Raw genomic sequence first — 24,901 nt, 5'->3', positions numbered from 1 at the left:
TACTTCCGGTATGGAGATTATTGTCGGGATAGTTTTAATAACCGGATTGGCTTATCAAATAGCCACAGGGCTATGTAATGATATATTACATTGTCTGATCAGATAAAATGTCCCTGGGAAATCCTATGTTCAATAGTGCCAAAAATGCAAAAATGTCAATATATCGAAAATTAAATTTAAATATTTCAATACATATTATACATCGTTAGAATCGTAATTAGGTCAGCTATCTGAATGTGTAATGTTTTTGTAAAAATTTGTTTAAATAATAAAGTAATAGAGCATTTTCGAAAATTTCACGATTTTTCAACTTTTTTCGATTTTCAGTACGTTATTTTACCTATTCCAGACTTTTCAATGTCTTATTGGATGGATTCATGCACAAGACTATCGGATGGACTCTCGATAGGAAAAGTTTAAGAAAAATCCTTGGAGCAGTTTTCGAGATACAGGCGTCCAAAAACGCTCCAAATCAAAAAATACTTGATTTTCAGCTTGTCATATTTTGCTGCTTGGTCATAGTATCCGTATAAGTTGGGCACCATACGACAGTCCATTCCTCGGGCCACTCAACGAAAGCTTAATTTGTTTAATCCATTGATACTGGACGGAGAAATCGAGTTTTTCCCCAAAACACACATTTTTTGCGTTTTTTTCGAAATATCTATCATTATTTCGACTACTTCCGGTTTCTGGATCGTTGTTGAAATTACTTTATGCAGCGGTCTGACTAAATAGCTTTATGTTCCAGGACTTTCAGAAATATCGATTTATCCTTTCCAAAAAATATAAGGGTTGGGAAATGGGAAGAAAATTTGAAAAAAATTGAAAAAAAACTTATATTTCTGGAATCGGATGGTCTTCAGGTATCCAAAAATGTAGGTCAAATTTGAAAATTTTGAAAAATAACAAAAATTGTCTCGTAAACAACGTATTTTCAAAATTCGAACGACAAGAGCCATAGATGAATGTTCGAAATTGAAAAATGTGAGATTGAAAATAGGTAAAGAATTGACGAAACTACGGCCGATTTTCAATTCCGGAAAAAAGTACAAAATTCGTTTACTTCCGGTATGCGCAGAAGTTTCAAAATTGTTTTATCAAGTAGCCACTACATGGTTTCCCCAATAGAAAATTTGGTTACAGATCGATATCTGTTTTCGATCATGGAGAAATAGGCTCCCGCGGAAAAAAATAATAATAAATATTTTAGTAAAAACAATAGTCTTTCAGACAAAAGTCTGAAAGCCTAATAAGTGTGCCCGCCGAGCACTTGAAGTGGGGTACCCTAGTTTAAAAGCGTGACAAAATTTTTCAGCGTAACGTCAAAACACGGGAAATTAACGTTTTTCAACTTACGTTTATGAAATTAATAAAATGAACACATATATAAAAATTATATCAAACAAAAGAACAGGATATCGGCTTCCAAAATATTTAAAAATTATTACAAAATATTAAATAGCCACCGTATGACGTTAAGTTGAAAAAGGGTTACAAATCGGGGAAAAAAAGACTTTCTTCCAACGCGGGCAATGGAGCTGTGACACCTACTGATACATGGGTACAATTACTTTTTCAAGTAAGTAGCCTCTATGGGGCACGGGGTATTCGGGACATAAGGCATTAGAATATTCCCGAAAGGAAGTCGACTCAACGGAATTTATGGGCCTTAAATCATCAATTATATGCTCCGCGAGTTTTCTAGTTACGTATTTAAATTTCGAGCTATCATGTGACATCATCCATTGCGGTGAATTGATGATCCATTTCTGCAGAGCAGAAGAAGAAGCCGCAACTTGGCTATTTGTTTGTATATTGTTGCTGTTATTGTCAGTTTTTTTGTGTCGAATTGTATAGTGTTTACGGTCAAGGTGAGTGGAGAGGTTGATTGTGTTACCACTATATTTTATTTTTAACTCGTATATGTCGCATATTGTTATATTTTTATCAATGTAAACTCCCTTTTCATTGCATTCAAAACTAAAATATTTCCACACATCACTTACTGCGCAGCCCCAAAACTTCTTCTTTATAACCATAATGATGAATCTATTTAATGATATAATAATCAACCCCGTGTGTTTGTTGACAGAGGCAGTGAACCGTGAAATTGACCTTGGGTTTGAAGGGCATGATAGCCAGGGGAAGTAACTAACAAGGCAGTCTGTGTAGCCACTGGGAAATGGAGACAAACATAACAGAAGCTTAGACAGGTCAAGCTGGCTAGCCTAAAAATATGCGCAGGATTCATTTATTTGTTATATGTATATTGTTTTATTTTAAATTAAAAAAACACAGAAAAACGTATTGAAAATGTGTTATTTATTCTAGTGGATACATAAAAGGTAATTATTCGCATTTTTAGCCGATGCATCGATAATCGAAAAAGGGCCGAGAATCGCATCGGCCGATCGATACTTGATATCAGCACTAGAAACCACGCCGGAAAATCTGGATGAACTTTCTCGGCCAATGCAGGGATCGAACACCCGACCTCCAGGATAGCTCTACCAACTGAAACAAGGGCCTGAATTCAGGAAGTAATTTACAGAAAGCTTTGAAATTTGACACACGATAGCGACTGCTACACCGAGTTATATATCGTGGCAATTTTCAACAAAAAATGACACGATAATCGTGTTTCGTCAAACCTTCGAGACGTTTGTACCGATACCTGCTGTCGTATGAATCCTGAAAAATAATATTTCACCGTATCGCAACAGGTCAGTACTAAAATTAACACTTATTACAGTATTTCAACATCATGCGGCAAAATAGACATCCGACGGAAAAACTGAACGATGACCCACAACTAAACACATAATATCTGAACATTGCACGTGAAATTAGATGTTTGACAACAAAATTGAACACCTTGCGTAATTGGACACCTTGACTGATTTTAATCACGGCTCGGGAAACTGAACGGTCCAACTAATTATTGAACAGTCGTGCTAATTAGACGGGACGCTTATAATTCAACACGTGTCGAGAAACTAAACACTAGTTAATTAGACGGTTGGTAATCAAAATTAAACAGAGAGAGAAATGGGGTTTGATGTGCACTCGACACAAACTACTACTAGGTCATTTCGGGACTAACATATGGTTTAATTTTATTTCAATAATTCGCTTGCTTTCACAAAGTTTTGGGGCATAAAATGTTCAATTTTTTTTCAAATAACTTATGTGCACTCATTGGCATTCTGGTAATGTGAATATAAAATTTCAAAACATAAACTTGAGTAGGTTTCTAGATATCTGCTTCCAAAATTAAAAGAAAAGATAGGTTGCCAGGCAACAAAACATACTTCCACAGCAGCTAAATCATCCGAGCGGTCGACACATTTATTCTTTTGTAGGTAATTACAGGCATTTAATAAACAATTTCATACAGATGACATAATTTTCGTCCTTTGAGGGTTCACAAGGTTCTAAGATAGGTTGCCAGGCAACGAAACATACGCCCACAGCAGCTAAATCGTCCGGGCAGTCAACAAGAGTTGTCGCATATTCTTACTTTTTTCGGTAATGAAACATTTACAATACACTAAAATATGATTAAGAGCAACAACTCATGAAGTAATTATCAGAAAACCATTAGAATTTGTTTGGTTTTTATTGAAAATCAATAACCTGTTCGTCTCAAGATCTTGAACTCTGTATCAATCTGAAGTCAATCGGATAATAACTTTAGCCTTTAGAGCGGAAATTGTTGAAAATCAAGGGCCATAACACTGGCAGTAATTATCGGAAATTGCTGAAAACCAATAGGCTTCTTCGTCTCATGACCTTAAACACTGTGCATAAATTTAAAGTCAATCGGTTATTAACTTTGGCTTCTAGAGCGTCCACAAGATTTTTTGAAGTGATCAAGGGCCATAACTCTGGCAGTAATGATCGAAAATCGCTGAAAATCAATAGACTTCTTCGTCTCAAGACCTTAAACACTGTGTATAAATTTAAGATCAATCGGATATTAACTTTGGCCTCTAGAGCGTCCACAAGATTTTTTGAAGTGATCAAGGGCCATAACTCTGGCAGTAATTATCGGAAATCGCTGAAAATCAATAGGATTCTTCGTCTCAAGACCTTAAACACTGTGTGTAAATTTAAGGTCAATCGGATATTAACTTTGGCTTCTAGAGCGTCCACAAGATTTTTTGAAGTGATCAAGGGCCATAACTCTGGCAGTAATTATCGGAAATCGCTGAAAATCAATAGGCTTCTTCGTCTCAAGACCTTAAGGCCGTCGTTCGCATTTCATTTGGTGAATTTTAACAATAAAATCGTTTTTGAGGTTTTATGATTATCTGCGAGTAACACTATCTAGGAACACATACCAGTCATTTTTTTCACAAAATTCTTCTTTATTTCTACAAAATTTGGTTCTGAATGATCCCACCCTTTTTTATTTTGCCCTAATTCCGCTAAAACTATTGATATAAATCTAAAAACAATAGGCATTTCATACGTGAAATACTCGGCTTCCGACCGGTAAACTGTCGCCATGTTGGATACTGTTAGAAAGCTTGGGATTTCCACTATTGAAAGGAAATGACGTTTTATGGGGGTGTCTTGAAACTTTTCTTCTGTATTGAGATAAAAATAGCAAGCAAGAACAAGTTTTGCATACCTAAGGCTGACCTTAAAAATATCTTTGTTTCGCCTAACGCGACCGACTAACTAAAACCTGAAATATATCACGAGAGTTATTTCCCTTTACTATGGCTATGGTTTGATTCATTATTGAAACTGGTTGATCAAGACGAAAGCATCATAGGTGTCGCTTCTCAACAAAATGGTTGTAGACGAAAGCACGTCCATTCCCACGAAATGATTCTGCCTCTATTTTTCTCGAAAACGGATATTGAATATCCGTTTTCGAGAAAAATGAAGGCACAACCTGCACGATCGTTAAAAAACGCGTTGAGGGAGTTTCAAACGTCAGTTTCTGGCAATTCGTGTGCGAGTCGTGCATCACGAAAAATCCCGATGTCATTGATTGGTTTGACAATAAAAGAAGACGAATGTTTGCACCCGGAAAATTATCAAGCTGTCAAATTAGCTCTTTAAAAAAATCTGAAAAAAAACCCCGACCTACCGACCCTTCTCCTCGATTGTGGGTCGGGTTTGGTGAAACAAAGATATTTTTAAGGTCAGCCTAATGAGGTTATTTCGAGAATACGTTATTTGATTGGTTGGTCACATAGGTCAATGGTGAAGTGTCCAATCAGAAGCGGGCACATCTCTAGGTCAGGTCAATAGGCATGCGCACTAAGCTCATGTCCCAAATCAATCCTGGTTGCTATATTACTGAACCGTACGTCACTGTTTATCAATATTTTTGAAGATTTTCAAATAAAATGCGTTTGAAATTGTTAGATGACTAAATAAGTATGACAGACACTCATAATAAACAAAACAAGCCAACAGTGAGGCTGATGTCCCCCGCCGAAATTGCAAAATAAATAGATGACACATATTAATTAATCGCACATTTTTTTTTTTTCACTAAGTTTCATCACTCTCTATCAGATAGAATCAAGATTATCTTGTCCCAAACCATCGACAAATGAAATCGATTAGCTCTGCTTAGCTTCAGCTCGAAATGTTAATTATTGAACTCAGTCAAGACATTCACCTAATGAACATCTACATATACATCAAGTTTAAACATTCACCTAATAGACACCTATGCCAAGTTTGAACATTCTACCTCAATTAGAAGGAGAGTTATTGTGTTCCAAAGTTTCTACCAATCAAATTGCTTATCACTCTGCTTACCCTCAGCAAAAAATGTTCATTATCGAACTTAGTTAAGGTATTCATATAATAAACTATACACCAAGTTTCATCAATCTCACTTAATTAGAACTAAAGTTATCGTGTCCCAAAGCATCAACCAATCAAATTGCTTATCTCTGCTTACCCTAAGCGGAAAATGCTCATCTTCGAACTCCATCAAGGCATTGACCTAATCAACACATACACCAAGTTTGAACATTCTAGCTCAATTAGGAAGAGAGTTATCGTGCCCCAAAGTATCAACCAATCAAATTGCTTATCTCTGCTTACCCTAAGCGGAAAATGCTCATCTTCGAACTCCATCAAGGCATTGACCTAATAAACACATACACCAAGTTTGAACATTCTAGCTCAATTAAAAGTTATCGTGTCCCAAAGCATCAACCAATCAAATTGCTTATCTCTGCTTACCCTAAGCGGAAAATGCTCATCTTCGAACTCCATCAAGGCATTGACCTAATCAACACATACACCAAGTTTGAACTTTCTAGCCCAATTAGGAAGAGAGTTATCGTGTCCCAAAGCATCAACCAATCAAATTGCTTATCTCTGCTTACCCTAAGCGGAAAATGCTCATCTTCGAACTCCATCAAGGCATTGACCTAATAAACACATACACCAAGTTTGAACATTCTAGCTCAATTAGGAAGAGAGTTATTGTGTCCCAAAAAGTGTGACGGACAGACAGACGGACAGACAGACAGACAGACGGACGAACCCATTTTAATAGTCCCCTGCTTTCTTCGAAAGGCGGGGGACAAAGAAGATGAATATTCGTCTGCTAGACCTAGTAGTGGTATGGTTGCAATACCATTACCAGGTAGGCCTGCTGTCAGTGATTATTATATAGTTATGGTTGTTTTGAATAACATCTATTCCTATGTCAATGTTCGGTTGTAAATTTACACACAAGAAATAAAATAAGAAAATACTGTATATTGATAAGAAATACATTACGAAACATAACAGAAAGCTAGAAAAAGAAATTGAATTTAGAAATAAGCACGTTAGGTAGCTCAACAATCGTTTTAAGAAGCTTGTAAAAGTAAAATGAAACTACTGCTAGTATCATGTTCCTGTCTAAACCGAGTGTTTCAGAGATATTATTTGTACTAAACCAAAAGATGCCGCACTTAACGGTACAGTTAATCATAAAGAGATTTAAAAAATGAAACAAACGTAATTTCTAAATCTGCTGTAATAACCAAGAAGCTAAATTTTACTGCTATTCAAAATCGTCAACAATAGATTTTTTATGGCTGTAATAGTTGATAGATTTGTAGAGAATTGCACAGGCCATGGCTATTTATAGTATCATACAGTCCACCGCTGATAGTTCGAGACTACCACTGAAGCGTGCACATTAGCCGTGTCGAGACCAACTTTCTGTAGAGTGCATGGGTCACCCTACAATCTGGAGCCATAATCCAGGAAGTTACGTTCGGATATACGCGATTTTCAAAAGGAACTAAGATCTTAAGTCGGTAATGGTGAAGTATATTCACATGTTTTTTTTTTAAATCTGATAAAAATTGTGACCTCTACATGGACCGCAAGCTAAAAAGTGATTTTTTTCAACATTCAAGGGCCATAATTCAGGAAGATACAATCCGATATACGCGAATATCGAAAGGAACCAAGATCCTTGGGTTATAAACATGTATTTCAACTTTCATCAAATCGGATCAAAATTGTGACCTCTACAGGGTTCACAACCTTGATATACCAGATCCAATACACTATTTGCGTACGATGGGCAGACATTTTGTCCAGCAGTTTTGGCCCAATTTTCACGAAATTCGAACTCAACAAACATCACGGTAAAACGGTGATATATTCGAACGTTTTTTTAAATCGGATAATAATTGTGACCGTTAGAGGGACCACAAGCTAAAAACTTGATTTTTCGTACAATCAGGGGCCACAATTCAGGAAGTTACGATCCAATATGCGCAAATATCGACAGCAACCAAGATCTTTGGGTTATAAACATGTATTTCAAGTTTCATCAAAATTGTGACCTCTATAGGGTCCACAACCTTGATATACCAGATGTTATACACTATTTGTGTACAGGGGGTGGCCATTTTGTCCGGCAGTTTTGGCCAGATTTTCAAGAAATTCGAACTAACCGTTAGTTTATGGTTAGTTTCGTAACGTTAGTTTTTTAACATTAATGTCAGTATACTAACAATTAAATTACTGTTATTTTTTTATCGTTTGTGGATAGACAAATGTACGTCCTGACGTACAGGGTGCGACGACAAAATAAGTCAATTTGAAAATGTGGGCGCATAAAAACTTACTTTTTCAGAACACAACTATACAAATGTAGTTTTGTTCTCCTGAGTAAACAAGATTTTACACTTATGAAATGTTAGATGCTATAAAAAAAGGAAAGATGGTTTTCTGATACACATGACTGATTTTATTCACATGAAAATGTAAGCTTATAAAAACTATTGAGCATTAATTGATAGTACCTGTTGTTGGGCAAGAGTAGCATCATCTATATGACTATGTTCTGACAATATGCTTCCTCTGGGTGAGTGAGATAAATCACTATCGATAAATCCTATGCTGCTGTTACCAATACCAACATCTGGAATTAGAAAAATATGATATTTAATGAACTTGTTGAATATTAACAATTTTGTTTAGAAACTAAAATAAATAGGACAGGCGAGCAAATATGAAATGTGGGCGTATAAAAAGGAACAAGCGGTTGCCATGCAAGATACGCCCACATTTTGCAAGAGATGGACAGAACATGCTAAATACAAACGATTTTTCTAACAATCATGGGCCATAATCCAGGAAGTTAATGTCAGATACACGAGTACTGAAAGGAACCCAGATATACCCTGGGTTCATCTATGGGGTATTCACGTATTCAAATTGTCTACCCTTGATCATAGCTTGAGTCTGCAAAGCAATCAAAGATAGGTTGCTAGGCAATAATCATTAGAATTTGTTTGGTTTTTATTAAGTTCTGCCTCATGTTAACATTTAGTATACAAAACATTTAATATTGTGGATTTAGCTGTTCCAAGTTATCAAAATTGTCGCTGTGCGTCGAAAACCTCGTAACTCAGATTTTAGCCATTTTGTTGTTATGTGACGTCTAGGTCAATAATCTACCGATACACAAGGCGCGAAATTACCCAACCTAATATCCAATCAGAAATGTTCAAATTGGTCATGTGAAAAAATCTCGTATTCGGATTGTTTAATTTTAACTGCGAAATCCTCGTATCTCGGATGTCACGTCGATAAGTAGGCACACATGTTTGTAAGCCTTGGTAAACTTATGAAATAATTGAAAAAAAGGTAAGTTTACTTTACACATTATTTCGATGCATCATTTTAGAAGTATTTTTGTTGTAAATAAACGTACTAATTGATCTATATAAGGTTCGAATTTAATGCAAATTTGTGATCCAATTATATTCAATGACGTAATGTCTTATTGAATAATTCCAAATGTCTATTTACTCGAGAAAGAGGTGAATATTGTTAGATTAATGATATAATTAGTCAAACAAACTTTGATTTACTTCATTATTATGCAAATTATTAAAGTACAAAGTTGTCATTTTCAATTCTATTTTAGCCTATTAGTGAGATACGAGTTTTTCACATTCCATTATTTTGGGTTTTTAATTCTGTTTTGGACGTTTAGTGAGATACAAGTTTTTCGCATTCTTTTCTATTGAGATATAATAAAGGTTTTTGTTTTGTTTTAGGGTATTCACTGAGACCTTACCATGTTATAATGTCATCTAGAGGAAAACAACTCCTTCAACTTGCACTGGAGAAGATAGGTAACCCTACAGTGTGCAATGGTTTTGATAATCCTGGCAATGGCATGTGTGACCAAGGATCTAGTAGCAGGCACTGTTCCACTTTGACGCCTGCTATACACAGTCCAGCAATTACCACACCAGACTGTGTAATCAATGAAATAAAAGATTCTGATATAAAACAACGGATGGTATTTGATAGCTTTAGTGAATCTGATTCAGAATTAGATACTGTTAGTGATCCAGACTAGGCACCAGACAAGAAAATGTTACGGCGTAATAATCCAGATTCAGAGAGCATGGATGAAGAAACATTTATATCACATAAAAAACACAAAGCTAGGCATGTGGCGAAGATCAAATTTTTTGTTAAAAGCAGTGCTAAATCTAGTTTTAGAAAAGTTTTAAAGCTTGGTGATAGAACCGATAGTGTTATTTATGAAGCAGAAAATAAAAGAACTGAGGGAAATGATACAAATAATACTATAGATAAGGCTAGTGATGGAAGAGTTGATAAAGATGATACAATTGAAGCTATTGTTAATGGTAGAAGCAGGGCTTGCCACGAGACGCGAGTAATTACTCGCGCGCACGCTACGCTCGCGTAAAACCAAATTTACGCGAGTGATTAAGTACTCGCGCAAATATAAAAAATAATTTAATCAGAAATAATTGAATATCGTAATATAAAAAGCCGTAAACAATTTGTATGCCTTCATATTGATGCACTATTGCGCACGCGGCGTGTCTTTCCAGTTCCAACTGTTGTTACTAAAAATACTTTGAGACGCGTACTGCCAGGCGGTTTTTAAGCGGATGGACTCGATGTCCTTTGCCGTGTCTGGATAATCAAACATTGAGCGGATGTTGTCGTTTCTATTAATAGCAATTCTTTCGATCCCGCATCTTTTCTACAAATTGATGGGATTGAAATTGTTTTGCCTGTTCTTTTACCTTTCTAAGCTTTACCCGAATCCCCTCAGCACGCCAACGATGGCAAAGGGAAACCCAGTTTCCCTTGCAACGTTATTGTCATGGGAAGACGATTTACAGATAATATTACTGCCAAGAAAATAAAAGAGTATGCATTGCCTTTGTGTGTGAAATAGCTTTATTCAACGTCCGCTTCCACCGAAGTGACAAGAGCATAGCCATTAGGCACATGGAATTTAAATGGCTACTCACGCACATCATTCTGCGAGAGTAAATACATGTACTCGCCTCAGTCTATATTTGCGTGAGTAGTCATCTACTTGCCTCCAATTTGCTCGTGGCAAGCCCTGTAGAAGAGATGTCGATAAAAGTCATGGTGATGTTAATATAAGTCATGGAAATGGTAAAAGAAGTTATAAAGATGTTAAAAGAAGTCATGTTGATAGAAGTCCTGTTAATAGAAGTCGTAGGGATGTTGGCAAAAGTCCTGTTGAGAGAAGTCGTGGGGATGTCAATAGAAGTAATGGAGATGTTGACAGAAGTCACGTTGGTGGTAATGTAAGTCATGGAGATGTGGATAGAAGTCATCAAGAATGTTAATAAAAGTCATGAATATGTTGATAGAAGTCATAAAGATGATGATAAAAGCCATGTTGATAGAAGTCTAAAAGATGTTAATAGAAGTCCTGTTGATAGAAGTCATAAATATGTTCATAGAAGTCATAAATATGTTCATAGAAGTCATAAATCAAATATGTTCATAGAAGTCATAAATATGTTCATAGAAGTCATAAATATGTTCATCGAAGTCATAAAGATATTGATGGATGTCATAGGCATGTTGATATAAGTCATGGGGATGTTGATAGAAGTCATATTAATAGAAGTCATGGGGATGTTGATAGAAGTCATATTGATAGAAGTCATGGGCATTTTGATAGAAGTCATATTGATAGAAGTCATATTGATAGAAGTCATAAAGATGCTGATAATCATAACAGTGTTAATACAAGTCATGATGATGTTAACGGAAGTGACAATGAGAATGTTGGAATAAATTTCATTCAGGTAGATCATGAAGAAGTTGTAGACACTCAAAATGAAGGGGTAAGGTCCAAAAGAGGAATGTCTGATCCAAGCAAATGGCAAAGAAACAAAAACAAAAAATTACGTATGGAGGGAAAGCCATATAAAGGAATAGCAAAGGTGGACGGAAGAAAAAGATTTTGCGCTGAAAGAGAGGAAAGGATTTTGGGGGCACGGAACTGTAGTCGTAAATGTGAAAAGTCAAGAAAATGTGGATTGATAACTGATAATAGCAGGGAAGAAATGTTCAAATTTTTCTGGCATACCATGGATTGGAGTGAAAAGAAAATTTATGTAACCAATCTTGTAGATCAATGTAATACTTTAACTACAGTCGGGGAAAATAGTCAGAGAAAATTTCATTCAGATATTCTCTGAAAAATGGTCATCAGCGATTACCGGTTTGTAAAAATCTTTTTCTGTCAAGTCTCGGAATTGGCGAATACACTGTTTATGAATGGTTGAAATCTATAAATGAACATGGTGTACCAGTAGCAGAATGCGATAAACAACAGAAGCCTCCAAAAGTATCACTTCAAAATTCTTATGCTCGACAATTTCTTACAAAATTACCCCAAATGCCTTCACATTATTGTCAAGCTACGACAAATTAACAGTATTTAGAGCCATTATTTACTTCCTTCTCTGAACTCCTTCGTGTTTACGTACAAGATTGTGAAGTTCAGGGAAAATTAGCTGTGAGCCAAAAGGTGTTAGTAAAATTATTTGATGAAATGAATCTATCACTATTCCACCCTAAAAAGGACCAGTGTGATATCTGCGTTGGTCATGATACTGGAAATATTACAGATGGTGATTTTGCTGTACATGTTGATAGGAAAACAAAAGCACAAAACGAAAAGGTTCGAGACAAAGAACGAGCAATTGAAAACAATAAAATAAAGGTGTCTACAATGGATTTACAGTCTAGTCTTAATTTGTCCCTCAATCCAAGCTAGTGCCGTCTACTACAAAACCAAACTAGCTTGTCACAATTTCACAACGCACAATTTAGCTACCAGAGATGTCCATTGCTATTTTTGGCATGAGGGAGAAGGCGGATTATCTTCTCACAATTTTGCCACATGTATCCAACATTATATTGAAACTTTAATCGAACCCGGAATTGAAGAAATAATGTTGTTCAGTGACGGTTGCGGATATCAGAACAGAAACGTTTCTGTGTCAAATGCTTTACTTTTTACAGCTGTTAAGAACGGGATAACCATAATCCAGAAATACTTAGAAAAGGGACATACACAAATGGAGGTTGACTCCGTCCACAGTACACTTGAAAGAAAATTTCGCAAAGTGCCAATTTATTCGCCATCGAATTATGTGGAATTAAACAGGCAAGACCAAGTCAACCGTATACGTTGTAAATTATTTAACCCATACGTTTTTTAGGGACTTTAGTTCTTTAAAATATTATGATATGATAAGACCAGGAAACAGAGTCGGCGATCCTTGTTTCAACGAAGTAAGGGTATTAAAATATCTCCATTCTGGTGTTATCCAATTTAAACTAAATTTTGATGACGAATTCAAGGATTTACCTAGGCGTCGTAACTCAGCCGTAGGCCCGTCATTCAACATGGAAATTATCCCATCAGCTTATAATAACCCTCCACCAATAAAAAAAAAATCAAAATATGATCATTTACAACAACTCAAAGCTGCTATTCTAATAGACTATCATTAATTTTACGACCACCTTCCCCATGATTAACTAAATGAAATTACCCTGTGCTACATTTTAAAGAACATGATAGATAAATCAGATATACCCAATTCAAAAGACGTTCAAACCTTTTAATACCTATTCCTTAGCAATTTAACCTACTGTTGAATTTGAGTTTTGTTAGTGTTTTTGAAATTAAATTGTTATTAAGTAATAATTATTGTTTGTTTTTTTTACTCATGAATCCCTACATAAATGTCTTATCGACAAAACACCCTTTCAAAACTTCAAATTATTAAAAAAAATGATTTCGTTCCTTTATAAAAGTGTATTTAAGATATTTGCCTGTATTACCGTAGATAACTAACAGTACTTTACTTGCCATACTGTAACAAAATCTCGTATATAAACATGATACATCCAAACTTTGTAAAACTTTGGCAAAGAAATTCACGTAAAACTCGTATCTCAGAATTTGGTTAAAAAAATACGATCAAAAATCCAATAAGTCTCATTGCTTTAAAACGACAAAAGAGTTTGTGTTATCTGTTTGGTGTATGCTAAAACAACGTTTTTTGTTTTATTTGGAATGGTTTTAGAGTTAGTTTGACTCAAACCAAAAAATTGTGAAAGTTTTTTCACCCTCCTGAAAAGTAGTTAAAATTGAGTTACGAGGTTTTCGACGCACAACGACGAAATTCATTGAAAATAAATATACTTGTTCATCTCAAGACCATAAACTCTGTATCAATCTGAAGTCAATCAGATGATAACTTTAGTCTCTAGAGCGTCACAAGATTTTTCAAAGTGATCAAGCATAGCTCTGTCAGTAATTATCGGAAATCGTTGAAAATCAATAGGATTCTTCGTCTCATGACCTCAAACGGCATATAAATTAAAAGTCAATCGGATATTAACTTTGGCCTCTAGAGCGTTCACAAGATTTTTCAAAGTGATCAAGGGTCATAACTCTGGCAGTAACTATTGGAAATCGTTGAAAATCTATAGGCTTCTTTACCTCATGACCTCAAACAATTTAAAGTCAATCGGATATAATCTTTTAGCCTCTAGAGCATCCACAAGATATTTTGAAATGATCAAGGGACATAACTCTAGAAGTAATTATCGGAAATCGCTGAAAATTAATAGGCTTCTTCGTCTCATGACCTCAAACAATTTAAAGTCAATCGGATATAATCTTTTAGCCTCTAGAGCATCCACAAGATATTTAGATATTTGAAATGATCAAGGGCCATAACTCTAGAAGTAATTATCGGAAAATCGCTGAAAATCAATAGGCTTCTTCGTCTCGTGACCTCAAACACTGCATAAAAATTTAAAGTCAATCGGATATTAACTTTAGCCCCTAGAGCGTCCACAAGATTTTTCAAAGTGATCAAGGGTCATAACTCTGGCAGTAATTATCGGAAATTGTTGAAAATCAATAGACTTCTTATTCTCATGACCTTAAACACTGTATCAATTTAAAGTCAATCGGATATTATCTTTTAGCCTCTAGAGGATCCACAAGATATTTTGAAATTATCAAGGGCCATAACTCTGGCAGTAATTATCGGATATTGCTGAAAATCGATAGGTTTCTTCGTCTCATGACCATAAACACTGGATCAATGTCAAGTCAATCGGATATTAACTTTAGCCTCTAGAGCGACCACAAGATTTTTTTTGAAGTGATCAAGGGCCATAACTCTGGTAGTAATTATCGGAAATCGCTGAAAATCAATAGATAATAACTTTTGCCTCTAGAGCGTTCACAAGCAATTGTGGACGCCGGACGCGACAACAATGTACAACCACATTTAAATAGGGCGTATAAATATGGTATATCAATGCTGTGGACCTTAGGTCACAATTTTCATCCAATTTGGATGAAACTTGAAATACATGTTTATAACCTAAAGATCTTGGTTCCTTTCGATATTTGCCAACAGTGCTGCAGATGTCCCGCCAAAATCCAGAAATAAATGGATGACTGATATTAATTAATTGTACATTTATCTTTTTCAAAAGTATCTAGCAATCAAACTGATCATTAACTATACACTATTAAGTTTCATCACTCTCTATCAGATAAAATCAAAGTCAAAGAAATTGCTTGGCTCTGCTTAGCTTTAGCTCAAAATGTTAATTACTGAACTCGGTCAAGACATTCACCTAATGAACATCTAGATCAAGTTTAAAACATTCAACCTCAATTAAAAGCCGAGTTGTTATGTTCCAAAGTCTTGACCAATCAAATTGCTTATCGCTTCTCAGCCTAATCAGAAAATTCTCAAACTTAGTCAGTTCCATACAGATCAGATTATAATTTTTGCCGTTTGAGGGTTCACTAGGTTCTATAAATTGAAAAAAGGGTCTCAACTCTGGAAGTAATCTACACAAATTGTTGAAATTTGACAGGCTTTTTCGTTTCGTCACAAATTTAAATGATGCATATAAATTTCATACATATCGGATGATAACTTTCATCAATTGAGCATTAAAATGGTTGAACAAAGTCAAACAAGGGCAATAACTCTTAGAAGTAATAAACGGAAATTGCTGAAATTCAAAAGGATTCTTCTCCTTACTAATTTAAATGACGCATGTAAATTTCATACAGATAACTTTTGATGTTAGAGCAGGCCTTCACGTAAAAGGAGCGCGATCGCTCTCGCTCTCCTGGGCGCGCTTGGATGTTGGTCATGGTGCGCTTTTTATCGCTCGCCTCTGTAGTCTAATTCGACTCTCCTCAATGAAAATAATCAGGAGAAATAAACTAGTCACGAAAAATAATGTCAATCTCGGCATTTTTTTTTACCTCAAGACTGAGTAACGCGCACCCATATGCATAACATAAATTTAGGTCTAGCGTCTCTATCACTGTTTGTTCTTTACTAGTCTTTCTTTACTAGTCTTACCATATGAAATAGACAGCGGTTATACCTGCGTCTGGTTAAGTTAGTCTATATCGTTGATGTTCTTTATATAACAGGACAGTTCATTGGGTCACTTGACGAAAATAGCCAATCAGAATGATCCTTCTAGTTAACGACTGTCGTCTTGGCAACTTTGTCTTTTTCTTAAAAAAATTGAATGGTTGCATGCTGTCAAATAATCTGAATGAAGTTTCTCATTCTTTCTGCTTTATACCTAAGATTCGTAACGGTTTTGGTATGGAACTGTTTGGATAAAATGTCTGCCGCCCCTGAAAGTGGTACAACAAGTCCAAAACCTTGTTCAGTCCAACTGAAAACATTTTTGCGGTGGAATACGGGGGGACAAATCGGTGTCAATACGGACACAAATGGGAATCTTACCAGCGTTTGGTGTAAACTTTGTGCTAAACATTGTGAACAAGTTATCAAAGACACGAAAATAAGAGGGCAGGCAAAATCTGATGTGCAAAAATATATAACTAAACATAATGTGATGAGACATTTGGGCTCAGCAGCCCACAAGACTGCAATTGAATTTGAAAAACTTTGTTGTGGAACTGATAAAATAAATGATCTGGATCTAGATGATCCTGACACTGACAGCAATAGTATACCCCATTTTGAAATCCCCCTACGACACCCAAAGATTACAAAATCATTTCAAGACCTGTCAACTGATGCATATAGAAAACTTTTTGATGCAGCTTACACACTGGCTGTAGATGGGTTGCCATTTAGCCATTTTAAAACTTTGGTTCAAGTTATGAAAAATTGTGGAGCTAGACTGATATCGAAATATAACAATTCCAATCGGGCTAGGGAATTTGTAAATTACATAGCCGATGCTGTACGGGACAAAATAACCAATGTTCTTAACTCAGTTACTTGCTTTTATTTCCTCACCGACGGATCCCAAGCACGAAAAACAGGTAGTGAAAAAGAACTAGCATTTATCAAAGTTATTCACGAGGGCAATCCAACTTTTGTGTGTGCTGAACTGTGTAACATTGATGAATACGGAGATGCAACTTCTGATAATTTGAAAACATCCATAGATGACATATTTCTAATAGGCTAGCGGTCAAGGCCCAAAAAGGGGCTTAAATGGCGAGATGCCCCTACCCGAGGTAGAGCAAAACACATTCGATATTTTTTGATAAGAGTCACATCACCAGAACTCAAAACTCGTTCTTGGGCAAATTCTCAAGATGGCCCAATAAATTTTTTGTGCACTTTTACCAATGGTCGGGGTTTCTTTAAGGATACTAGATTTGCTGGGGGTAGGGGTAGATTTTTGGTTCTTGTTTTTTGGCACTGAACAAACTTGAAATTTATTTACTATCATCTGAAAGAGTAATGGGTGAGTAATATGAAATTTGCATATATGACGTAATTGTGATGTAATAGTGACGTCATTGCTATCATATTACTATTAGGGTAATTGGTTAATTAAACTTCGGAATCCTTATTTTAAAAACACAGATTTTGAGTTTGAATAATCCATTGGAACGGATTAATATAGTTACTATATTTAAACAATAATTAAATATGGTTCATTCCATATAAAGAGTCCACCAAGAAACTTAAAATACTAGTGTTTTTGTTATTTTACGAAATTCCAAATGTTCTAAATGCTACAATGATATTCAAATGAGTAAATTTAACCAACAAATTGGTTTTAAATAGCATCATTTGATATATTGCCATTGCAGCATCCGGCATAGTATTTACAGTGTCTGCATAGGGAAACCGCTAAATAAAGCGTCGATGAAGAGCGAGGCCTGACGCATTATAATAGGTGTCACAGCTCTATTGCCCGCGTTGGAAGAAAGTCATTTTTCCTGATTTGTAACCCTATTTCAACTTAACGTCATACGGTGGCTATTTAATATTTTATAATAATTTTAAAATATTTTGGAAGCCGATATCCTGTTCTTTTGCTTGGTATAATTTTTATATATGTGTTGATTTTATCAATTTCATAAACGTAAGTTGAAAAACGTCAATTTCCCGTGTTTTGACGTTACGCTGAAAATTTTTGTCACGTTTTGAAATGAGGGTACCCCACTTCAAGTGTTCGGCGTCGGTTCCTATTTCTAATATTATTTCTTCATTTTAATATCATTAGAAAGGTAATTGAACGATCTTTCGATCGGTCGGGGGTGCTTTGTCGGCATTTCGAATACCATGCCTTATTTGTAAGTTGAACGCTTCAATTCACGTAATCTTTTTGTGAGGCGACTTGCCAATATAGCACCCCCGACCGATTGAAAGTTTGTTTTATAGTCGTTTCAATGCTATTAAAATCAACAAAATCCGAGCATTTTAAGAACCTCCGCCGAGTATTTGAAAATTGTATACAATGGGCAATTTTGTCAAAAATAAATCGCATAGTTTTGCCTTGTTATGACGTCATTTCTACACGAGAAGAAAAATCCATTCCAAGTTCCTGTGACTCATATTCGCCGTAAATTTAGCTCGAAATGCAACTCGATGTTTATTTATGAAGAAATCGTTATGTTATATGAATAAATGACTTGCCTGAAAATAAGTAACGATAGTAATTCCATTTTATTCACGCCCATTTTAAACCATTTCTGTGCACACGAATGGAAATGAAACCAGAAAATATCCACACGGGTCTCGGTGCCGACCGCAACCGTGAAGAAGATAGTATAGTACTACTGATAATTAGTACATCGATTTCTACCCTCTTAAAAAGGGAACTATACCCAAATAAAGTTGGAATAACAAAAGAATTAACGCTAGCTGAAATAGTTTGAAAAATGGCTCAATTTCTGGATTTCCCGTTGGCGATTTACAACATTTCGTTTGAGATGATGGAACCGACATAGATTTGAATTTCAATTAGGTCAGTCATGTCGACAATATTACTAATAATTACTATCACTCAGTATTGATACAGATACCCAATTCTTTGTTTTTTTAGGAAACTATATTTAACACCTCGAGTATCACATATTATTTGTTGGCCAGTTAAACAAGTTGAAAGAACCGACAAACGTAAGGCCTTTAGGCCTTGATTTGATATTTATTTACAATATATTGATTAAAATATACAAAAAAGGAAGTTGCTCAATAGGCTACATACCGATTTGAAGGAATAATAGAAATATTCAAAAGTGAAGTAAAAACAACAATTCTTTGAGTTAAATTGTAGCTTTTAGGCCTAGGCCTTTATAAACATGACTAGGCCTACCATAGCCTATCAGTAATGTTATCTTCTGAGCAGAAAATTATATGTAAAAAAGCAGAATTCTAACAATGATGTAAGAAACGAATGCTGAGAACAATGATAATGAAACAACAGTTGTCCATTTTTTTTAAAATTATGTGGTTGCTATGACAACCATCCAAAATCCTTAATAATTCACTAAAATTATACAATTCTTAATATTTTATATTACATGCCATGGGCTATAAATATATGCTAAAATGCTTTCTGCTACTATACTTAAAATGTGGTGATCAATTGGTTTGTCAGGGTAAACACCATTGAAAATGGAATAACATTGCCTTTTTTGGGGTGTTTGTGTTCGTTTTGATTGCTATAACAACCAAATATTAAGTAATATACAAGAGTAAAGATAAGTAATTTTAAAAATTCACAATTATAAATACATGTAAACAAAATTTCTTTTCAAGATCTTAATTCCTTGATATTTTATTTATGTCTTAATAATGTCCAAAATAGAAATTAGCTGCTGCAGAATGTTCTTCAAAATGGAACCCCTTTCCAGCTCTTGGGAGAAGACATAAATATATTCTGATTTTATTTATTTTTTAAAATCTTATCCAATAGCTTCTGTTTTTAAAATAATACAGTTATCAATATTGATGTCATGATTATTGGAAAATAATGCTTTTCGGAAAAAAAATAAATGTGGATGCTATGGTAACAGCCCAAACTCCTTCATATTTTTCTCAAACTTACACAATCCATATCATTTGATATTACATGGGTTTCAAATATTTTAAACTGCTTAATTTAAAATGTGGTGATGACCTTTTTGGGTTATGGTAAATAGCATTGAAAATGGTCAAAAATTGCATTTTTTTCCATTTTGGTTGCTATGACAACCAAAATTGATAATATATGGCAGATTGGAAATAAGTAATTTTAAAAATTCACAAACTTTTTGACATATTCCCATAATTTCACTTGTGTATCTCCATTCCTTCTTATTTTATTAATGTCCCAAAAACGCCCCAAAAATAGGCAATTGTGTGCCGCGGAAAATTGTTCGAAAATGAACATATATCCAGCTCTTGAGAGAAGGCATATATATATTTTTACTCTTTTTTTTTTCTTTAATCATACTTGATAGCTACTGATTTTAAAATGCATAACAACCAGGTTCAATATTTCAGATATAACATGCACAATACCATTTTTGATGAAAAAATTGACCAAAATCGCTCTGACAAAATTGAATTTTTGAGAAAACCTATGTATTTTGCAGTTGCTGTGGAAATCAGTGTAATTATTAAAAAAATGTGAAAATTGAAACATAATTAGGCTTAAAGTTGTATTTCATGAATTTACATCTTTATTTTTGATAGGTTTGATATGAAAAGAAATATGGCATCACAAAAAACACCAAAAATGGTTTTTTCAAAGTGTTGAAAAACCTTTCTTCCGCGAAAAGTCAAAAATCGCAACTTTGAGCCTCAATAAAAAAAAGAAGTTTTTATCCGATTTTGAATCTGTAAAAAGTTTTGTGAGAAGAATGATGAGATCTACTTGAAAAGCTAATAAAATCAAATGTATAATCATAATCTCAAAATCACCTTTTCCACCTAATTATAAGGACTTGTTTTTCTCGGAGGACGGGCCCGGTCGTGGGAAAGGGTTCGTCCCACACTGATCAGCAATGATTATTTGCTAGGCCGCTACAATCTATACCAATATTTGTGACTGTCGTTTGTCTGTTCGGGGCTGTCGGCTACACTAGGTCTGCCCCGAGTCTGAAATTTGGGGTATTGGGGTAGCTCGGACCGGGGAGTAACTTCCGGTTTCGGGGTTATGACCCCCGAGCGAAGCTGGGCATTCTTCTAGTCACTGATAAGGATGACATCAATGCGACTTAACGAGTCTCAAATATTAACTTTTTTCCGACAAATTAAATAATAAAACATTTTTTTGATGTATTAGAAAAATAAATAAAGACGTTTGACGTATTTGTAGGTAAAATTTATTTCCTATTTAGTGTAAGTGGGTATTAAAATGACTAAAAGGCAGCATTCTGCAAGGAGCAGTAACATCTTATGTAAACTATGCATGCGCCATTCAGCCAATGATTGACGACGCGTGCTGTGACGGCACGTGTTAAAGGCAGTCATCTTTTACAGAGATATTAGAGGACTCGTAATTCTCTGTAAAACAGTTTGGGTTCGTCGCAATTTGCAATTTCCATTGCTCAACAATACCAATGCCACGGTGTTAAAATACAGAATACACTTTTCAATAATACAAAATACAGTAGAATAGTTATTTTGCACCTTACACGTCTGCTTTCTGCATAATCGACAAATGCATAATAGAACCTTGCATAGTAGAACATATACCTTATATGGGACGTACGACGTACGTCATTTGCATACGAAAAAAAAGTCCGGACTATGACGGAAATTAATGATTTACGCGATAAAGCCATATGGTCACCTGGATACGAAATGAAGTTAGCACACATATTCCTAGCGCCAATAAAAACCTAGATATAATTATCACAAAAATAATTGTTACCTTTATATTAGAAAACGACATATTAATGCAAAGTATATATGTAATAGACCCCCCCCCACCATGAAAAAAAAATATACTATTACCGTAAACATACTAAAATATCGCACACTAGGCTAACTGAGCGCGCAGAAAAGTGGTGCGTCCACGCTGCATCAAAACCAGCTTTGGCGGCAAAATGTTTTTTTGTTTCATGGAATCAAGGGATGAATAAACTACTAGAATACAAATTTTCAGAAGCTTCCTAAACTGGCTTTTAGAGAAATATCTCCATAAACATACTAAAACCATGGGGGGGGATCGGGTTAGGGTAGGCTCATCGCGCACGCAATAACTTATAAAATAGCTTTGGTGGCTCCAAGATCTTTATTTCACCAAATCAACAGATGGATAAGATATGAACAGGACAATTTTCATTTACTTTCTATGTTAGCGTATCGAGTTATACCAACGGAAAGTTCCCAGCACCTGGATTCGAGGCGGGGTTCGCGGGTGCAATAAACAAGGGGTACGTCCACACTGCACCAAAAAGCACCCCAAACTGGCTTTGGTGGCAAAATGTTTTGTATTTCACAGAGTCAAGGGATGAATAACTACTAGAATACAAATATCCAGAAGCCTCCTATGCTGGCTTTTAGAGATATATTACCGTAAACGTACTAAATATGTGAGTGAATCAGGATAGGGTAGGCTCGCTGCGCACACAATAACTTCTAAATTAGCTTTGGTGGCTCCAAGATCTTTATTTCACCAAATCGACAGATGCATAAGGTGTGAACATGCCAAATGTCATTAACTTTCTATGTTGGCGTATCGAGATATACCACCGCAAAGTACCTAGCACCCCGATTTGAGACGGGGTTCGTGGGTTCAATAAATAACAGGTACGTCCACGCTGGATCGAAAAGCACCCAAACCAGCTTTGGTGGCGAACTGTTTTTTATTTCACAGAGTCAATGGTTGAATAAACTACTAGAATACAAAAATCCAGAAGGCTCCTATGCTGGCTTTTTGAGATATATTACCGTAAACATACTAAAAATATGGGGGAATCGTGTTAGGGTAGACTCACTGCGCACGCAATAACTTCTAAACTAGTTTTTGTGGCTCCAAGATCTTTATTTCACCAAATCGACAGATGCATAAGGTGTGAACATGCCAAATTTCATTAACTTTCTATGTAGGGATATCGAGTTATACCACCGAAAAGTTCCCAGCACCGGATTCGAGGCGGGGTTCGTGGGTACAATAAACAAGGGGTACGCCCACGTTTCATCAAAAAGCACCCGAACCAGCTTTGGTGGCAACATGTTTTGTATTTCACAGAGTCAAGGGATGAATAAACGACGAGAATACAAAAATCCAGAAGCCTTCTATGCTGGCTTTTGGAGATATATTGGGGAATCGAGTTAGGGTAGGCTCACTGCGTACAGACACAATAACTTCTAAACTAGCTTTGGTGGCTCCAAGATCTTTATTTCAGAAAATTTCTTTGGGGGGAGGGGTCTATTACATATTATTATATACTTTGCATTAATATGTCTTAAAATGTTATTTTCTAATATAAAGGTAACAATTATTTTCGTGATAATTATATCTAGGTTTTCATTGGCGCTAGGAATATGTGTGCTAACTTCATTTCGAATCCGAGTGCTGGAATACGGGTGAGAGATTCCGCTCGGTTACTATAAGATTCTTTAACCTTACCCAAAAAAAGGGTTTTAGAGACCTGTCAATTAAATAAGATATTCAATTTAATTTTTAACAAGAAATTGATTCACTTGAAATGTTTTTTTACCGATGAGAAGAAATAAGAATAGTCTCGTTAAGCCAGACGTTGAAGACTAACAAAATCGAGTACTGCTCCCTTCTAATGACCTCGGCCCTATGGATTTATCGCGTAAATCATTAATTTCCGTCATAGTCCAGATTTTTTTCCGTATGCAAATGACGTACGTCGTACATCCCATATAAGGTATATGTTCTACTATGCAAGGTTCTATTATGCATTTGTCTATTATGCAGAATGCAGAAGTGTAATGTGCAAAATAACTTTTATATTGTATTTTGTATTACTGAAAAGTGTATTCTGTATTTTAACACCGTGACATTGGTATTGTTGAGCAATGGAAATTGTAAATTGTAAAACTAAAATACGTATTGTGAACTAGTGACATTTGCAGTTTGCACCGTGAACAATGAAATAATATTGGCAACGTTATCCTTCAATAATCTTCCGGTGTGTAGCGAGTTGCGGTCGATTCGGAGTACTTAGTCTCGGCTGTAGTCAGGCGAAGAGCGCCTGTCTTCGGACTGGCTGCTCTGATCGGCGCCAGGGCGAACGTAGCTCCGGGCTGAGGAACGACCCGTTATCCCCCACCCCTACCGTCGTCGCGGCTGACTTGACTGTCGTCCGTAAGCTTAGGTCTTCGACGATGGAGTGGCAGGAATTGGGTAACAGTTTAGAGGGTTGGCGGCTCTGGTCTCGACTGGTCTTGAAACACGGCCCAAGAAGTCTAACGTGAGCATGAATCATAGGGCAAAAACATGTCGTTCTCAGATTCCTTTTCAAATAAAACAGGGACTACTTATACCATCACCGTTTCTTCGCTACCCATGATCAATTGGACAAGGGATATTGGACAAGTTTCAGTCTTCTGTAAACACTGTTTTGGCATATTTTCGGGGTTAAACTAAAACATCACACCAATACAATGTTTATCATGTTCAAGTCAGGGGTTGCCGTATTCATATTTTTTTCATGACTTTTACATATTGAATGTTACGCTTGAGTTATGAACTTGGGGGGGTCCAAGTATATTCAGCCCCCACCCCCCAGAAAAACAATTAAATATAAAATGTATTTTCACTAGGAACAAGAATA

General features: G+C 35.7%; 1 protein-coding gene across 10 annotated transcripts in view; it reads right to left on the bottom strand.

Moving 5' to 3' along the window:
• LOC126816919 (serine/threonine-protein phosphatase 4 regulatory subunit 1-like) overlaps window positions 1-24,901 on the bottom strand; it is a 383,736-nt gene that overhangs the window by 101,275 nt on the left and 257,560 nt on the right. For all 10 annotated transcript variants that reach the window (XM_056099411.1, XM_056099412.1, XM_056099416.1 and 7 more), the window contains exon 13: window positions 8,295-8,413. In XM_056099411.1, the coding sequence (XP_055955386.1) occupies window positions 8,295-8,413 (119 nt within the window). The remainder of the gene's footprint in view (window positions 1-8,294; window positions 8,414-24,901) is intronic.

This window comes from Patella vulgata, chromosome 3 (genome assembly GCF_932274485.2).
Source record: "Patella vulgata chromosome 3, xgPatVulg1.2, whole genome shotgun sequence".
Lineage (NCBI taxonomy): Eukaryota > Metazoa > Mollusca > Gastropoda > Patellidae > Patella > Patella vulgata.
Note: the sequence above shows the minus strand (reverse complement) of the source record. Positions and strands in the feature narration are given on the sequence as shown.